General features: G+C 47.3%; 1 protein-coding gene across 5 annotated transcripts in view; it reads right to left on the reverse strand.

Moving 5' to 3' along the window:
- Positions 1 to 10,831: 10,831 nt before the first annotated feature.
- The window catches only part of HPCAL1 (hippocalcin like 1), a 69,031-nt gene continuing 61,451 nt past the window's right edge, over positions 10,832 to 18,411 (reverse strand). For all 5 annotated transcript variants that reach the window (XM_075086828.1, XM_075086832.1, XM_075086829.1 and 2 more), the window contains 3 exons: positions 15,627 to 16,029; positions 14,349 to 14,454; positions 10,832 to 11,480 (listed from right to left, as the gene is read on the reverse strand). In XM_075086828.1, coding sequence (XP_074942929.1) covers positions 11,383 to 11,480; positions 14,349 to 14,454; positions 15,627 to 16,004 — 582 coding nt within the window. In that variant the 5' untranslated portion in view covers positions 16,005 to 16,029 and the 3' untranslated portion in view covers positions 10,832 to 11,382. The remainder of the gene's footprint in view (positions 11,481 to 14,348; positions 14,455 to 15,626; positions 16,030 to 18,411) is intronic.

Genomic DNA, 18,411 nt, shown 5'->3' on the forward strand with positions numbered 1-18,411 from the left:
CTTTGCCAGATGATTGCTACAACAGAGCAGAGAAATAGAGGGCTCTGGTCCACTGCGTTGCCACCTCACCTAACCATCCCATGCATAGGCACACACATGCTGCTCAGCAGGGACTTGTTGGCCCATTCAAGAATCCTGCCCAGCACAGAAAAGGTGAACATGGGGCTGCAAAACCTTCCATAATGGAAAGTGAGGTTTTTCTTCAAGCAAGTTGCCTTGCTTTGAGAAGGAATAAAAGCTAAACTCATGGTTCTTTTTTGAGTGTTGCCATAACAACTGAGTCAGCCCTGGCCTCTGGTGCCTGGAAAGCATCACCTGGGTACCATGCAGTGGGCGCCACATGGAGGTCCAGCCAGGGTGGCCAGCATCTCCCTTCACAGGTATCACGGGAAGGCATCACGCTCAAGGAAAAACAGAAAAAAGCGCCCCATTTTTTCCTGGATTTTTACCTGTTTTCCAGCACCAGTGTTGGCAGTTACCAAAGGGCTGAGCAGACTTGGAGTTGGTGAGTTGCATCAATTGAGAAGTCCTGCAGGTTTCACCAGTGTGGCCCATGATGCCTCAGACCCAAAAGAATTTGGGATCCTTGTGGGAGAGCTGGAGCCCTGTGGGGACCTGCTTGGGGAGCCTTGCTAAACTGTGCAGCCACCACTGGATTCCACAGGGGACAGTGGGCTAGTGATGGCATGCCTGAAGGGCAGCTGATAACACCAGAAGCTCAGTGAGAAGTGGCTGTGAAATCTCCTGCTGAGTATCTCAGAGGGGTTCAACAGCTGCTTTTAAGCTGTCTTAAGCCACTTCTACTTAAAAATTAAGTTCTTATCTACAGTTATCTTCAGCCCAAAGGGCTCCCCAGGTGGGGCAGAGGGCAGGCTACCAAAGCCAGTTTCCCCAAAGACTACATTTCCCCAGCATGGCCAGGGCCTGGCGGCAGCAGCACACTGGAGCATCACCACACGCGATGCTGGCAAGATGGAGGATGGCACAGTGTGGGGTGAACCCTGGCACCTGCAACCTATTTCTAGAGCACCAACACTGTCCCCAGCCTTGCTCCTCAGTGTTACCATACGCATGCAGTGCTGCTACCTGTGTCCTTCAAAGAGCATCCAACCTGCTTCTCGTGAGCCTCGCAAGTATTAATAATTCAGAAGGAAAGCAGCACAGGAATAACAATGGCTGTGCAACACTAATATCTAAATTAGCTGAGTTTATTTTATTTTCTCCAAGGAAAGCATGTGCTGTGTTTGTGCTTTGTTCCTGGTTATTAATGGCATATTAAGGTACAGTCATTGTACTCACCTTTCCCCAAGGAATCAGCTGCTAGCATTGTGTCTGCTGTCCCCAGCATCCACTCAGCAGTGGAATCAATTTTTTTTCAGGTATTTGCCCTGAAAAGAATCCAGGAAAATATTGAAAAAAGAATAAAGAGGAAAACCATACATGTTCAGCAGCGACTTGGCTCTTGGCAGAGAGGGTCAGTCATTGTCGCAGTCCCAGGAGCCGGGTGTTTGCTCACACCAGCTGGGTCTGGTGGAAGGAGGAATGGTCTCTTCTCCCACCACCACTTTGCCATTGCACCTTTGCAATAAGGTGGGGAGAGAGTGGTGGTCCTGCATGGTATCCCTGTGGGAGCTGGAGATGGGCAGTCTGCTGCTTCTGCTGGCTGCAACAAGCAAGGGCTCCTGGCGTCCCCAGCAGGATGGCACTCCCCAGCTCCATGCTGTGATGCTCAGCATGTAGCCTTTCCTCTAGTTGCTCTGAAAACACTTTTAAAAGCACTCACAAAGACATCTTGCCCCTGGAGAAACAGCCCAAATGGAAGATGAATCCCAGCTTCAGGCACAGGTTTAACTATACCAGTTCTGCGTTTTTCCATAAGAGGGGATGGGCCAATATCCTAGTTATGAGTTAGCTGGCACTCTCCTTGGAGTCTGGGCACCTCAGCGTTTCCCCAAACAAGCCCCTGATTTCTCTTACTGGAGTCTTACCCAGCTTTATTCACATATTCAGTTTCAGATGTGGGCAAGGAGCACCCCAGTCCTGCTCCTCAGACCCCTGGCCTTGACCAGCTCCCCCTGCCACAGTGCAGGGAGCATGGGCTGTCCCTGCAGCCACTGCCATGGCAAAGATGCAGTAGAAGAGTTCTCAGAAGCAACGTAGGGTCCTGCAGATGTGAAAAGGAGCAAACCCCGGGAAGGCTGCCTGCGAGATACTCCTTTAGACTTCTCGCCTACTGAGGCATGCTCAGCACAGTACTGGCTACAACCTGAACCCACATGGGAGGATGCAGATGTTTCTTCTTGCATGTACCCATGCTGAAGACACCTCCTAGACATGGTGGTTTGCAGCTTCCTCCTGTGCAAACAAGTCAAGAAATGCATTAGAGGTGCTTTAGTACATAGAAGAAATACATCCCTGTTCTTGCCAGTGAGGACAGGATGCAATAGAACTGTGCATGGCCACCTGTCTGGGACTTTAGACTCAGAATCATGGAATCATTCAGGTTGGAAAAGACCTCTAAGATCAAGTCCAACCGCTAACCTAGCGCTGCCAAGTCCACCACTATGCCATGTCCCTAAGCACCACATCTACACATCTTTTAAATACCTCCCAGGGATGGTGACTCAACCACTTCCCTGGGCAGCCTGTTCCAGTGCTTGATAACCCTTCCAGTTAAGAAATTTTTCCTAATATCCAATCTAAACCTCCCCTGGTACAATTTAGGCTGTTACCTCTGGACCTATCTCTTGTTACTTGGGAGAAGAAACTGACACATGCCTTGCTACAGACTCCCTTCAGGTAGTTGTAGAGAGTGATAAGGTCTGCCCTCAGCCTCCTTTTCTCCAAACACTGATGGAGAAAGCCTGGATTCAACCTGGCTGAAACTGTACCCATACTGGGTTTTTGGGATATTACTTTTTTCACTTTTAAACTAAAGAGCAAAATGCAAATAGTGACTGGAAAGACACATGTGTCCCAACCTGGGAAAGACTATGAAAGCTTTTGCTGTGGGTGACTTTGACAGGATGGGACCCTTAAGCAGGACCTGTCCCCACTCCTGTTCTCTTCTGCAGTGCAACCTCATCTCCACCACCGGGGAAGAGGAGGCATGGCCAGCATCACTGGGGAGAAAGAGGCTCCCTCGCTTACACCTCATTACCTGCAGAATGGCCTGAGTGATAGGAGCAGGAACGCAGAAGCAAATATCATCCAGGATGTAATTTGTCATCTTTGCTGTAATATGTTGTCATGGTTTTGGCTGGGATAGAGTTAATTTTCTTCACTGTAGTTGGTATAGTGCTGTGTTTTGGACTTAGTATGAAAGTAATGTTGATAACACACTGATGGTTTAGTTGTTGCTAAGTAGCGCTTACACTAGTCAAGGACTTTTCCAGCCTCCCATGCTCTGCTGGGTGCACAAGCAGCGGGGAGGGGAGGGGGCACAGCCAAGAGAGCTGATTCAAACTGGCCAAAGGGATATTCCATATCATATGACATCATGCCCAGTGTATTAACTGGCCAGGGGAAGCAACGATCACAGCTCAGGGACTGGTGGCATCGGTGAGCGGTTGCATCACTTGTTTTTTTTCCTTCCTCCCAAGGTTTCACCTCTCTCTCTCTCTCTCATTATTTTCCTTTTCATTATAGTATTTATTACTGATTTATTTTAATTATTAAACTGTTCTTATCTTAACCCACAAGTTTACTCACTTTGGCCCTTCCAATTCTCTCCCCATCCCACAGGGGTGGGTGGAGTGAGTGAACGGCTGTGTGGTGTTTAGTTGCTGACTGGGGCTAAACCACGACATATATCTGTGACCAACTAAGACTTGGAGTGTGATCTGCCTTACGCACTGAGTTTCATACTGCTGCATGTCAGATGCAGTTAAGGTAAAGGAAGCTGCCAAGGTCCTCGGCAAATGGGCGCAGGAAAGGTAAGAAAATGCTGGAGCAGGTGCCTGGGAGCACAGCTAGGGAGGAGGTGGACTGGTTGGCACATGGAGGTTTAGTGTTGCAGCTCCCAGTGCCAAGGACCAGGAAGCGAAGGCACCAAAGATCATAAAACCATAGAATAGTTAAGGTTGGAAAAGACATTTAAGATCGAGTCCAACTGCCAACCTATCACTGCCAAGTCCACCACTAAACCATATCCTCAAGCACCACATCTACCCTTCTTTTAAATACCTCCAGGGATGGAGACTCAACCACCTCCCTGGGCAGCCTCTTCCAATGCCTGAGAGCCCTTTCGGTGAAGAAGTTTTTCCTAATATCCAACCTAAACTTCCCCGGTGCAGCTTGAGGCCATTTCTTCTTGTCCTATTGCTTGTTACTAGGGAGAAGAGTCAGGCCCCCACCTCGCTACAACCTCCTTTCAGGTAGTTGTAGCGAGCAATAAGGTCTCCCCTCGGCCTCTTCTTCTCCAAACTAAACAACCCCAGCTCCCTCAGCCGCTCCTCATAAGACTTGCTCTCTAGACCCTTTGCCAACTTTGTTGCCCTTCTCTGGACACGCTCCAGCACCTCGATGTCCTTGTAGTGAGGGGCCCAAAACTGAACACAGGATTTGAGGTGCGGCCTCACCAGTGCCGAGTACAGGGGCACGATCGCCTCCCTGCTCCTGCTGGCCACACTATTCCTGGTACAAGCCAGGATGCCATTGGCCTTCTTGGCCACCTGGGCACACTGCTGGCTCATGTTCTGCTGGCTGTCAGCCAGCACCCCCAGGTCCTTTTCCTCCAGGCAGCTCTCCAGCCACTCCTCCCCAAGCCTATAGCATTGCATGGGGTTGTTGTGACCCAAGTGCAGGACCTGGCCCCTGCCCTTGTTGAATCTCATACCGTTGGCTCCGGCCCAACGATCCAGCCTGTCCAGGTCCCTCTGTAGGGCCTTCCTGCCCTCCAGCAGATCGACACTTCCACCCAGCTTGGTGTCATCTGCAAACTTACTGAGGGTGCACTCAATCCCCTCATCCAGATCATCAATGAAGACATTGAACAGGACCGGCCCCAACACTGAGCCCAGAGGAACACCACTCGTGACCGGCCGCCAGCTGGATTTGACTCCATTCACCACCACTCTCTGGGCTCAGCCGTCCAGCCAGTTTTTAACCCAGCGCAGAGTGCACTTGTCCAAGCCGTGAGCAGCCAGCTTCTCCTGGAGAATGCTGTGGGAGACAGTGTCAAAGGCCTTACTAAAGTTCAAGTAGACAATGTCCACAGCCGTCCCCTCATCCACTAAGCAGGTCACCTTAGTAAGATGTACTCAGAGCTGTAGCCCTACAGGCAGGGAGGGTCTGGGGGAGCTGAGGATGACCTGGGGTAGCAGCCTGACCCACCTGAGTCCTGGCAGCACCGAACACTGAGGTGTGGGAACATGTGGTGGGAATGAGCAAGGAAGGAACCTTTCTTCTCACCTTCAGGTGAGAGGCAATTCCCTCTAGTGATAGCCCAACCAGTGAAGATTGAGTTTAGGATAAACTGTTCCTCCACCATGAAGAGCCAGCCCACTGTCAGCCTCCTAAAATAACCCATCCAACTGGTGGTTTTGGGCTTACTCTCACCATTGAGGACAACAGACAGCTGCCATGACAGCTCCTTGCCTCCTTCTTCTGGCCAGTGAATAGAATAGAATAGAATAGAATAGAATAGAATAGAATAGAATAGAAATTTCAGTTGGAAGGAACCTACAATGATCATCCATTCCAACTGCCTGATCACTTCAGGGCTGACCAAAAGTTAGAGCATGTTATTAAGGTCATTGTCCAAATGCCTCATAAACACAGTCTAAACGTCCCCTGGTGCAGCTTTGAACCATTCCCACATGTCCTATCACTGGGTACCAGGGATCAGCACCTCCCTCTCCACTTCCTCCCCTCTGGAAGCTGTAGACAGCAATGAGGTCACCCCTCAGCCTCCTTTTCTCCAAACTAGACAAACCCAAGCTACTCCTCATAGGACATGCCTTCCAGCCCTTTCACCAGCTTTGTTGCCTTCCTCTGGATGCATTCAAGGGCCTTCGCATCCTTCTTAAATTGTGGAGCCCAGAACTGCACACAGTACTCCAGGTGAGGCTGCACCAACGCCGAATACAGCAGGGTAATCACCTCTTTTGACCAGCTGGTTATGCTGTGTTTGAGGCAGCCCAGGATGTGGTTTGCCCTCTTGGCTGCCAGAGCACACCGCTGACTCATATTGAGCCTGCTGTTGACCAGCACCCCAGATCCCTTTCTGCAGGGACCCTCTTCAGCCACTCATCTCCCAGTTTATACTTGTGCCTAGCATTACTCCATCCTAGATGTAGGATCTGGCACTTGGACATCGTAAATTTTATCCCATTAATCATAGCCCAATGCTCCAATCTATCAAGATCGCCCTGCAAGGCCTCTTGTCCCTCAAGAGTCAATAGCACCTCAGTTTGGTATCATCAGCAAACTTGCTAATGTTACATTCAGCTCTTGCATCCAGACTGTTGATAAATATATTGAAAGGAACTAGCCCCAGAGTTGAACCCTGAAGAACACCACTGGTGACTGGTCGCCACCCAGATGTAGTCCCATTCACTACAACCCTTTGAGCTCTGCCCTTCAGCCAGTTCTTCAACCAGCACACCACGAACCCGCTCATCCCACAGCTGGACAACTTGTCCAGAATTATGCTGTGAGTGACATCATCAAAAGCCTTACTAAAATCCAGAAAAACTACATCCACTGCCTTCCCTTCACCCACTAGGTGGGTGACCTTATCATAGAAGGATATCAAATTAGTTAAACAGGACTTTCCCTTTGTGAACCCATGTGGACTGTGCCTGATGATTGCATTATTCTTTAAATGCCTTTCAATAGTACCCAGTATGATCTTCTCCATAATTTTTCCATGAACTGAAGTTAGACTAATGGGTCTGTAGTTCCTTGGGTCCTCCCTCACACCCTTTCTGTAGACTGGAATAACATTGGCTAGCTTCAAATCAGCAGGAATCTCCCCAGGCTGCCAAGACCTTTGGTAAATGATGAGAGGGGTCCTGCCATAACATCTGCTAGCTCCTTCAGTACTCAGTGGTTTCTAACTTGTCTGGCATGGCCACCAATCTGGGACTAACCCAACCCTCTGGTGATGCACTGCCTGCCCTTTAACCACAGCAACCATGAGAGTGTTCAGAAGGATGCCCAGGTCCAAACCTTCACAGTGATACAGACAGGCAACAGCTCCTGGTGATGCAGGCACATCTCCAAGCTTCTACAGAGAGATGTTCTGCTCTCTTTTTTTATCTCCTGTTTCCTTCTTTTCCAGTGAAAATTCTCCCCTCCCACAAGAGATAACAGCAATTATTGGGTTCATCAGCAATGTATCTGCCACCACAGCAGCCTGGGGATCTCAAAATGCCAGTCTGCCCACTGGACTATTAAAGTCGATGGCTGATCCTAATCTTTAAATTTTAAGAGATGGTGCCCTCCATAATGGATTGGGGACTATCCATGGAGACCATGTGCTCGGTGGCTGCAGAAATGCTCACATTGTTCTTCACAGGAGTTTATTACTCAGGCTAATGCTAAAAATACATTGCAAAGGGCCTTATTTAAAAACCAAGGGCTAATGCAAACCTGGCGACAGAGAAACACAAGACCGAATACAAGCACCTCCACCACCCAGGCTGGAGTTAAGCTGCAACCAGACAGGCACTAACTTAATTTGAAAGGCAATGACATAATTCTGAATTAGCTTAATAGGACCTGCAATTCATACAGAAAAGCCTGAATTTATGTAGTAATTAGCCAGAGCTTTCAGAGTGCTAGGTATCTCCGTGGTGAGAAAATAATTACATAGCTTATTAAAGTGAGGCAAAAATGGGCCCGCTGAAGGTTTTTTTCATGCTAAACTCCACTTTTGCTAAGTTAGATTATACTTTTGATTAAACATACAATTTGCCAAAACACCAAAGTCATTTAACAAGTTGGGGTTTTCTACTGATCAGTTGGGCATCATTTCACAAGCGATTAAGCCCCCTACACACCAGTCCATCCCCGAAAGACACCCCAGGAGCCTGACGAGCAGTAAAGCTCTGCAAGCTTTTCATAGGTTTCTCCATCAGTTTTGAACTCTGCCTGGATCAACTCTCAAACGACGCATCCTGGAGGACGAGCCTGGAAATTGCTCTCCCCTCCTAGTCCTCCTTACCAGCCAGGGAAGCAGACATGTCCTCAGAGGAGCTCTTCAAAGCACAGCCAAGATGTTCAAAGTTACCCAGTGACTGTGGATGCACAACTTCAGCCTCTGAAGCAGGTCTGATTTTCTTCAGGGAGCTGCTTGGCAGCAGCAGCTAAAGCCCTTTCCAGTACTTAGCTGGCCTGTAATCAAAAGGTTCCCCATATCAGAAGCCACCTTTGAAAAGCTCATCCTGGCTGGGCTTCAGAGCATCTCCCTGCTCCCCCGGGATGCTGTGTGTGACCGTCTTTCCTGGGCATCTTCCTCGCTTGCTTTCCAAAAGGCAAGCTGGGAGCAACTTGGTCGCATACCCTGTGCCAGCCCCAGTCCGAAACAAAGCCAACCCACTTGAAAAGAAGGAACTTCTTAAAAGCTGGGAAAGCAGTAGGAGACCACCTAAAAAAATCAAACCTAGGACTGGAAAGTTTAAAGAGGCAAAGAGAAAGGCAAAAGAAATTGGGACGGATGAAGCAGGACACAATCCCAGTGTTTGTATGGGGCTGCTCAGGTGCTTGTCAGCCCGTGGTGGGCAGCAAACTCCATTGTGGGTACCTCAGCACATTTCAGAGCAAAAATTATAAAGTCAAAGAAATGGGAATTTTTTGACCGCTAAAATTTAGACTCTTCCAATTTCTTTCTGCAAAAACAAGTTCAAAATCAGCTTTTGTGAGGAGGTTTTTTTTCTTCCTTTTCAAATAAGAGTTTGGGCTTTGTTAAACAGCCACTTAAACTTGCTATTCGCTATGGACAGAAGTGGAAACCAGAGGAGGAGGGATGTTAGGAAAAGGTGACATAAGTCCCACTTAAAAGAGCAGATGACTGATGACAGAAGAACTGCTGCATTTATGAATGCTACAGAAAAACAGTTTGTACATCCTTGGTACCCAAGAAAAGGATACTGTGCAATGCTTAACTAAAAATATACCTGACTCATTTTAAGATCACACAAACAAGAATCAAATGCCGTGGGCCCTCCCAGAGGCACCATCCCATGACAAGGTCAGAAATGTTTTTTGCACGTTGTCCCAAGTGCAGAGAGATGCTAAAGCCCACGGTGGCCGATTCCCATCTAAACCTTGTGCATCTAAACAACTGCTACCTAGCCCATGCAAGAAAAGCCATTAGTGTAAGAATATGTGCAGTACCTTTAACACCACAGCATCTTCTGGCAGCCAGCCAGCATGAACACAAACAGTCTGGAGACAGACTATAAAAGCAACCATTGAATTATACTTTTTTCCCCGATACTTTGCTTTTTTTGCTGGGCTCACCCAGGGAAAACAGGTAGGCTTCTGATTAACAATCCTTTCAGGGTTGTGCTCATCAGCAGGGTGCTGCGATTGAAAGTACTGTTGGCTTAATAGCTCAAATTTGAATTTCTAGGGAAAAAAAAATGAACACTTTTCTGCTTGGCAGCACTGACATGAGCCTGTATTGTACACTGACTCTGACCTAATGTATTTCCATTTGGATACTGCAACCATCTCTCTTTTTTTTTTAATATTAAAGTATTAATACCTAACTACTACCAGGTCATTCTACACAGCAAAAATCCCTATAATTACATGCTTAACATTAACTTCAGGCCAAACCATTTGCTGATACTTTATTTTGCAGAGAGGACAAGCTTAAGCGGTTACCTGCAGACTCAATGAACATGGGGAAAACCGCTTTCCATGCCACCAATGTTAAACGTTACTCTAACAGCATATACCTGGTACCTGTGAGGAACAAGATACTTTTACTTTTTAAATTTGTGGTCACAGCAGCCTGGCCAGCAGGGCAAGCAGCTTTCCCTTTGGCACCTCGATCTGCTCTGCATCCAGCAGAAACCGAGCTGTCACCTTCCTGCTGTCTTCACCAAAGAATTGCCTTCGCCCAGGACCCAGCTGGGATGGAGCAGGATCCCACAGGCACCAACACCGCTACATTAACCCAGCTGCAACAGGGGGCTCCCAAAAAACCCTACGTACTTACAAGGCAATGTGCCTTGGACAAGACAGGGACGCGTCGGGCAGGGAGCCAGCCTTGCCCTTCCCCCAAATACATGATGCTAGGAACTTGTTGCATGGGTTAGACCAAGACAAGTGACAAGAAAAGTAGTCTTTTATTTCAATTAATATTTCTTGGCATAGGCAGATATTAAATAACACTGGAATGCACAAGACTATTAACATATCGACAGCAAAAGGGAGGAGGTGTAGCCAAGTCGAGAACAGCAGTGCGAGTCACATCACCTCGGGGCACTCAAAAGCCATTTAACGCAGCAACCACCAGAAAGTAGGACTCCACTGAGAAATACAAAATGAGGATGAACTCCTTTCAGGTCTTCTGTTAATACAGTAACATTGAAACAACTTACAGTAAAAATGAACAAATATTTGCATTCAGGAATTAAACAGAGTGAAATATCCACAAACTGCTAGTCATGCATTTCTTCTGGAACAGCAATTCGCTAATGCATAAATATCACAAAAAAACAATCTCCAAGATTTGAATAAATCACAGACAACTAGAAGAAACAAAGCTCGAGTTCTATCTTATGCCTTAAATAGATGACCTAAATAGTTAAAATTTTACTTCACCATATATATATAATTTATATATATATTAAAAGAAAGTAAAGACCATTAGATAAGTGCAAGCAATTTTCCTCAAAAAGAAAATTGGAACCATGCCCAGGAAAGCCGCTTTTTTTTTCTTTTTTACTTTTTTTGAACTTTCTACTCCATTCAGTCCACTTTTTTTTTTTTTTTTTTTTTACATAGTAATTTCTGAAGCAAAATAAATTATCTACCATCTGCTATGTCGGGCAAAAGTCCTACCTAGCATCTTCCCGGGAACTACTAGAACATCACCTTTCTTACAGACTAAGTGAAGTGGTGTCTCACCAGCAATTTGAACTCTTTTGTAGCTGCATGTAAACATATCTTTCGATTAACGTTTAAAATATGTAGAGTGAATCGTAACATTACGGGGAAGCAGAAACGGAGCTGCCGAAGGAGAGCTGCACTGGTGTTAGTGAGGGGAGCGAGGGCTGGTTCGCTCGGGCACACGCGCACGCACACAATCTGGCAATGGGATCTTATCCGCAAAGTGTGGAGGGATGGTTGAGAAGGCATCCGTTTGGGAGCAAAGCTTGAAGGACACAAGCCGAGATTCTCTGTGCACACTGTCCGCTTTAATCAGAATTGACTCGCGCTACTGGGGTCGCACTGTAACAACCGCACAATGGAGGGATCGCTCTTGGCACCTTTGATGAACTCCTCCAGCGAGAGTTTACCTGAAAGGGAGGAAAAGCAAAATAGAAATAACGAAAAAAAAGAAAAAAAAAGCTGGCTGCGGCTGCCACCTTTGCTGTAGCTTAGAAAAAACCTTCCTCACTGAAGCAACATATGTATATTTAATCTACCACAAAGGCATTGAGGGGAATTTAGTGCACGCACAGCAGCCAAATCCTACTCAAGCTCTTAAGCCCAGATGCATTTTCTTCTGCAAAACAATCTAGCATAATAATTGTTATTTTTTTATTTAAAAAGACAGTACCGAATATAAAACCAACTGTTCTAATATCATTTGGCAGCTTTTTGCCCAGAACCAGATTATAAAAATAATGTGACACACGAGCACAAGGTATAGTACCTGAACACATGTACACTTTGCAAATAACACCCATATTACTACGATATTTTAAACCTAAATATCCCAAAAGTATCCCGAAAGGCTCCACTTTTCACCCTCCCAGTTTATTGAGACGTGTAGGGATGAGCAGTGATGGCTTTTCCTGCACCTACAAGCCACTTGCTGTGCCCTGCAGGGTGTACAGGAACGGGGCCCGTTTCACAGGCCAGCGAGAAAAGCCAGCCTTGGGAGAGCTGCCTATTGCCACGTGTGAGCATTTCTGATTTATACCTCTTCGGTTTAGGCCAGGGGCCCTGACTTGGACAGACCCCATAACAGCCTGTGGGTCTGAAAAGGTGATCCCTGGAGGAGCAATCATGAGGAGTAACCACCTCATCATCCCCTGGCTGCAACAGTCTCGTGGCATGGCATGGCATGGCATGGCATGGCTCGGCACGGCAAGGAGGAAAGATTCCATCTGGTCCTCCCAGACCTCATCCTGGGGTGACCCAGCCTCCTGGCAGGTTTTTCCTGAGTTCAGAATCAGTCCCCTGCACAAATGCCATCAGGATCCTGTGAGCAGCTTCTGCCTTGCCTGCTATCACCAATACTCTCCTGCTTTGGCACTCTGAACCATGGCAGAAATAAGCTGTAACAGTGTTCATGACGAAACAGGTTTCCCTAAAACTGGCGGAGACAAGCATTTGCTGCATCCCCGACGCCGTGTCTAGTGATCTCCCATCTGTCTTGTGCTCCCAGCACAACCTACCCCCAGCCTCATACAACACCCCAGGGCCATCCTCACCCAGCCCAAACTGCTCTGCTCGAGACAGGCAGGACCCATGCATGAACACCTTGCACTTGGCAGCTGCCTGCTGCCACTTTTGGCCAAGTGCCCCTGAAGGGAGGGAGGCACAAGCTCATCGTGCCAGCTTTCAGCAGCCCCAGGATGCTCCCAGCCTGCCGTAAGGGTGGGGAGAGGACTGAGCTCAGTGGCCAGCACCCGAATCAGGTTGGCTGGGGAGGAATGAGCAAACCTTCCAGAAATTACAGAAGCTCAAAAACCCATGGCACCTTCTGTCCTAATTTCTGGCTTTTAAGCTAATGTTCCCAAACCAAGTGTCTTCTTAAGTTTTTATCAGCTGGAAAAAGAGTACTCTTAACTATCTGATCATTTATGAATTTTCTCCTCTCCTTGCAATACTTAAAGGCAAAGCACAAATCGAAATCTATATGCAATGTCCAACAGTCAGATGGGGAAGAAAAAACATTTCCAGCCACCAAGAACACATGTGTTTCCCCATGCTCTGACTTCATTGCTTGGCACTGCACAGCTTGCAGGGCTGGTATTTTACTGGGAATAGGATGACTTTATTTCAGCAACAAAGAGCAACAGATGGAGGATGTATATAGCAGGTTTTGTGACCACACTCTGTCGCACATCTGCATGTGTTGCTACTTTCCACAGAACAAAAATACTTTAATCATGTTATTTTAGGGCCCTCTACACTCGAAGTCGGGAGATGAAGTCAACGGTAAAGTACTCGAGAACTTCAGCAAGGCCAGGAATTTGCACTGGAGGCTGCAGCAGTAGATGCCAAAACACAGCCATAAAATTCTCTTAAATAAAAACCTTCCTATATACAATATCATATTTTTCCAGGTCTCTATATCTCAGTGCTAGAACCAAATCTTTGCTCCCAGTGAGCACGTCAGCGGGATACAGCTGATTTCGACATGGGCAGCTGCTACCTTGGCTGCTGCTGGGGTAATTCCCAGGGAAAGCTCCACCTCAACTGGGACAAGAGGAAACACGTTGGCAGGCTGATGGGCAGAGGAAATTGCTCAATTCTTCCTGTGTTCTTTGAGCCCATGGAAATGAGCTAGTTCAGGTGGAGGGGTCGTGACGGGTACGCTGTCAGATACTTCTCAAGTGGCTCCATAATTGGCTCAGGAGCTGTTACATCCCCCTGATATGCACACTGCAACAAAGTAATCTGCAGGACCACGTGTGACCATAAGTATACGTACACATACCATAAACATGCACAGAAAATACGCATTATGGACCCAGGGGAATTTTTGCTTTCAGGTACCCAACCACATCCCGACCCACGTTACTGATGACAAGCCCAGGACTGCAACTCTGTCAGGGCCAACAGGAGTAAAACCTTGTTCCTAGTTCGTGCTACACCCAGAGAAAATAACCCAAAGACATTGCTCAGGGGATTTTCAGAGGAGCCTTTGCAGAAGGGGATTTACCTACGAAATGTTGGGTCAGGACTGCTCCCCTCCCATCCTTTCGTCACCCCAGCAGAAGCAGCCTCTCACCCACTGACCACTTATTCGCCCTCTTTGTTATGGACTGGAGATATCTGCCCCGAGGGCAGGCAGAGACCAGAAATATAGGTGGGGACATCTCTGCCCTCTAGCCCCTGTCCCCCTAAGTACCATCACCTGCTTTAACCAACGCTGGGCTAGAAAACCTGTATTTCTAGAGCCTAAGGAGAAGTGCTGGTGGAGATCCTACCATCGTTGTTTGTGTCCATCTGTCTGAAGATCTTGTCTGTTCGCTTCTCGGGAGTAGATTCATCTTCTGGCATTTTCATTACTGATGAAACCATTTTGTAGATTGCCTGAGTATTTAAAAAAAAAAAAAAAGAAAATACATAGGGAAAACACAAACAAAACAATAAAGCATCAAGACTGAGAAAAAGAATTTAACCCTGTCGCAATAAAAAAAAAAGGCAGCTGACCCTGGTAGGCAGCTGCGGGACTTTATACACCAAAACAAATAAGAATTTCTGACAGCTGCTTTTTTTATTTTTCTTTCCTGTATTCATTCGCACTTCAAAAGAAGCTCCCGCACTGCTGGGTCAAGTTTAACTGAAAGCCAGGAACTAGATTAATGTATGGCAGGACTGAGCTAAAATACAGGAGGCAATGGTGTGTAAATCTCTTTTCTGCAACTGGGCTAAGCCACCGCCTCTTCAGATGGCTCTCATACACTCAGTTAACACGCATGCATGTGGGGTGTTGTATGGATTACAGATGAATATGAATATATAGGAATAGGCCTTGTTTTTTTCTATGGATGGGTAAGGAAACACATTTTCAGTCTTATAGGAATATGAATAAAGATCAATAAAGATCTCTTTAGGACATCTGCAGTCCTAGCCCTCCTCCTAAATTATGCCTGCCCAGCCACCGCTGGGGCACTGGCTGGATGCATGACGTGCTTCCCAGTGCCCCTTGCAGTGCACTGGAGACACATCTCAGCTGCGGAGCAAATGGCAAGCAGCCCACTGCCGAGGCCAAGCCCTCGTCAGCATGTGGGGCAGGGCCACAGAGGGCTCTGCCCCACACACCCTCCTGGTACAGCCCGCGGGCTTTGCGCCCCCAGCCTTCAGGAGGCAAAGACATGCTACGGCCTTTCATTTGGAGCTCATGTCAACTCAGATTTGAAGTTCGAAAGTATTCATTTCGAGATTAATCAGGTCAGTAAAATTTGCATTTAAGGTTTTTCGATCCCATCAACACCCCACTAAGAAATCCCCAGGGAGAGCTGCAAGATTTTGGTTGTGGGCCAGTTGCACAGCACCGTGTTGGTCTCTCAGGCTGTTTCCTCATCTGTACCTTGTAGGTCCCACCATGGTCCTCAGTATTCTTTTGGGGACCACGGGCTCAGGAGCCTGCCCGCAGCAGGAGGGACCCAGCTCAGCACAACCCTCATCTCCAGCTCCAGCTGTCTCAGATCAAAGAAGTTACAGCAACATGAATAAAATATAAAATAGAGACAATGCCTCACCTGCACTATTTCTAGCATTTCCCCACGGCTGATGTACCCGTTGCCGTCCAGGTCGTACATACTAAACGCCCACTTCAGCTTCTGTTCCAGCTTGCCCCGAGAGGTGACGCTCAGGGCGATGATGAATTCCCTAAAGTCAATCGTCCCGTCGCCATTGGTGTCAAAGGTGCGAAAGACGTGCTCCGCAAACTTTGATGCGTCACCATAGGGAAAAAAATTTGCGTATATTTTTTTGAACTCTTCCACAGTCAAATGGCCTGTTGGGCAATCTTTTAGGAAGCCCTTGTACCACTCTTGCAGCTCATGGTCTGTGAACTCAGTGTTCTCACGCAGGTCCTGGAGCACCTCGGGGCGCAGCTTGCTGTTCTGCTTCCCCATCCTCTTCTGGATCCGGATTCAGCAGCTGCAAAGCAAGACAGCATCTGCCTGAGCTCCAGCCCCCCTCTCCATGGAGAGAGGCCAGGGGCAGGCAGAGCCCTGTGGGAAACGCAGACCCTGCCCAGGGCAAGGGGGAAGGAGGAGAAAAAGGATGCCATAAATCACTAGGAAAATATCTCTTTTCATCTGGTCTCTTTTCCTCTCCTCTAGGCTCTCTCAGTTACTAGCATGCCATGGAAGGACAAGGGAAGGCAGTTTGGGAGGGACTATTTGGGAAATATAAATCCTTATATTACTCATTATTTGGGGAATAATAATCCTCATTATTTTATTTCTCTGCTACAATCCCACTCCTCTGTCATATGGCTTGTGATGCCCAGGTCTGGATCCCAACTCTTGACCCACCCCAGCAGGCTGATCTGCTGTGATGACCGAGCGGGAAGGGACAACAATGGTGACAGAAAGTAAAATCCATCTATGCAAAAGTGAAAGTAAGCAGGGATGAAGCGAGGGGCTGGAAGGGCAGGTGGCTCCACGCCAGCCACGTTCGCATCATCCAGATGCTCTTTAAAACCCCTTGGCTTATGGAGCACCTCGTCCCTCCTCCCGTGACAGAAGCACCAGCACAAGGGACTTCATCCTTTCCAGCAGATCACAATCCTCTGCCTCCCCAGACAAGCGGAGAAAAGGGCTTTCTAAAGCAAAATGTTTGGCAAAGTAACTCCTTCCAGGTTTACTGGGGTTTATGCTTTTATACAAGCTTATTCAGTAAGTTCAGTATTCCCCAATGTGGGCAAAAGGGCATTTCAACCTCAGGATTTTATCAGGATTTCAGGAGGGCGTTGGGTTTTCCCCTCTGACAGTGTCCGTGATGAGCAGGTGACTACACAGGTAAGACTGTCCAGCAACAGGAAAGCTCCTTCAACAAAATGCAAGACAGTCAATCTGTACTTAGAAAACAACAGGGGAAAAAAAAAAAGATACCATGATGCACTTTTGGCTTTTATCCCTTTCAGCCTTCATGGCTTCCCAGCAGTACCAAACCGAGCGGCCAAGCAAGAGGTTGGGCTACATCTCCTTCCCCAGACGCAAGAGGTTTATTCACAAGCTTTGCACGAAGTCACACCCAAACCCCTGTGACTGGTCCGGCACAAATGACATTTCTCTACACAGCCTGCCACACCCCTGTGAGGCTCGCTCACAGGCAGTGCATAAGGCAGGTTAGTAACAGGCCAACACCGCACGGCTACTCGGAAACTGCAAGGGCTCAGCAACAAAGCATGCAGAGACGGGGAAAAATACAAAAGGGGCTAAGCACTTCCCAGAGAGTAAAAATCCCAGGCATGCACAAGAACAACAACAACAAAAAGTCAACGGTCAGCAAAAAGTAAGTTACTCTACAGCAGAGAGATTTTCAACAGCTGAATTTAAGCTCATTTTATTTGTATTCTACTTAGTCTCTGCGTTGCCTCAGCAATGTAAAAAATCCACATCCTGCTCTGTGGCTTAATGCTCGGAGACAAAAACCAGCCAGCTGCTCATTAGTTCAGTGCATCAGGCTTAACGGAAAACTGTGTTATCATTAGCACTTCTGTTTTCTAGAAAAGCTGCCAATATTTCAGCTCCAAAGCTTTACTTTTGTCCATTATATTGCAGAGTTTTCGCCGGGCCCCTGACACACCTCTGCTTGCTCCCAACACACAGGGATGCTACAGCTCCCGGTCCCTGCCAGCATCATCCCTAGGAGAGCACTGGGCTGCCCTCCAGTTAAACCACTAACTCCCAGCTGCTCCCGCTGCCTTTCCATCTTTGAATCTCCCCTGCTTCAGATATTCATCCTTGTAGTGCCAAAGGCAGAAAACACAATATTCTACTCTACTGCAGTCAATTTGCAGAAAACAGTGGCTTGGAGCAAATAACAGATTGACCGTGGTCCTTTTTTTAAGAGCAGAAATGGTAACACCACGTTTCTGTCCTTGAGTGAGGAGGTGCCTTTGGGTCCCATACTTCAGTCAATCCCTTTGGCTTCATGATACCTGGTCCAAAAGTAGTCCCTGCCTTGCTGACAGCTGCCTCAGACTTCCCTGGGAGAGGGGCAGGAAGAGCAGCAGAGCCTGCTTAATGCAGGAGCTGTACTTTAAGCAGAAATAAACTCAGCTTTAATCTCATGCAGGGTTGTGAAACACACGGTAGAACTCCCAACCAGCAGTTAAAAGAAATTTGAAAAGGTTTAATGCCATTTCTCCCTATAATACCTTTATCATTCCTGTTCCCTTAAAAATAGAGGCCCCTAGACAACAGAAAGGTAAGATCTTAACTTCCTTTATTAGATTTCACTACTTCTACTAGCAGTAAGATATATCCTGTTATTTGGATGGATGCTTCATTAATATCAGCTTTGAAAGCT

The sequence above is a fragment of the Phalacrocorax aristotelis genome, chromosome 3 (assembly GCF_949628215.1).
Source record: "Phalacrocorax aristotelis chromosome 3, bGulAri2.1, whole genome shotgun sequence".
Classification (NCBI taxonomy): domain Eukaryota; kingdom Metazoa; phylum Chordata; class Aves; order Suliformes; family Phalacrocoracidae; genus Phalacrocorax; species Phalacrocorax aristotelis.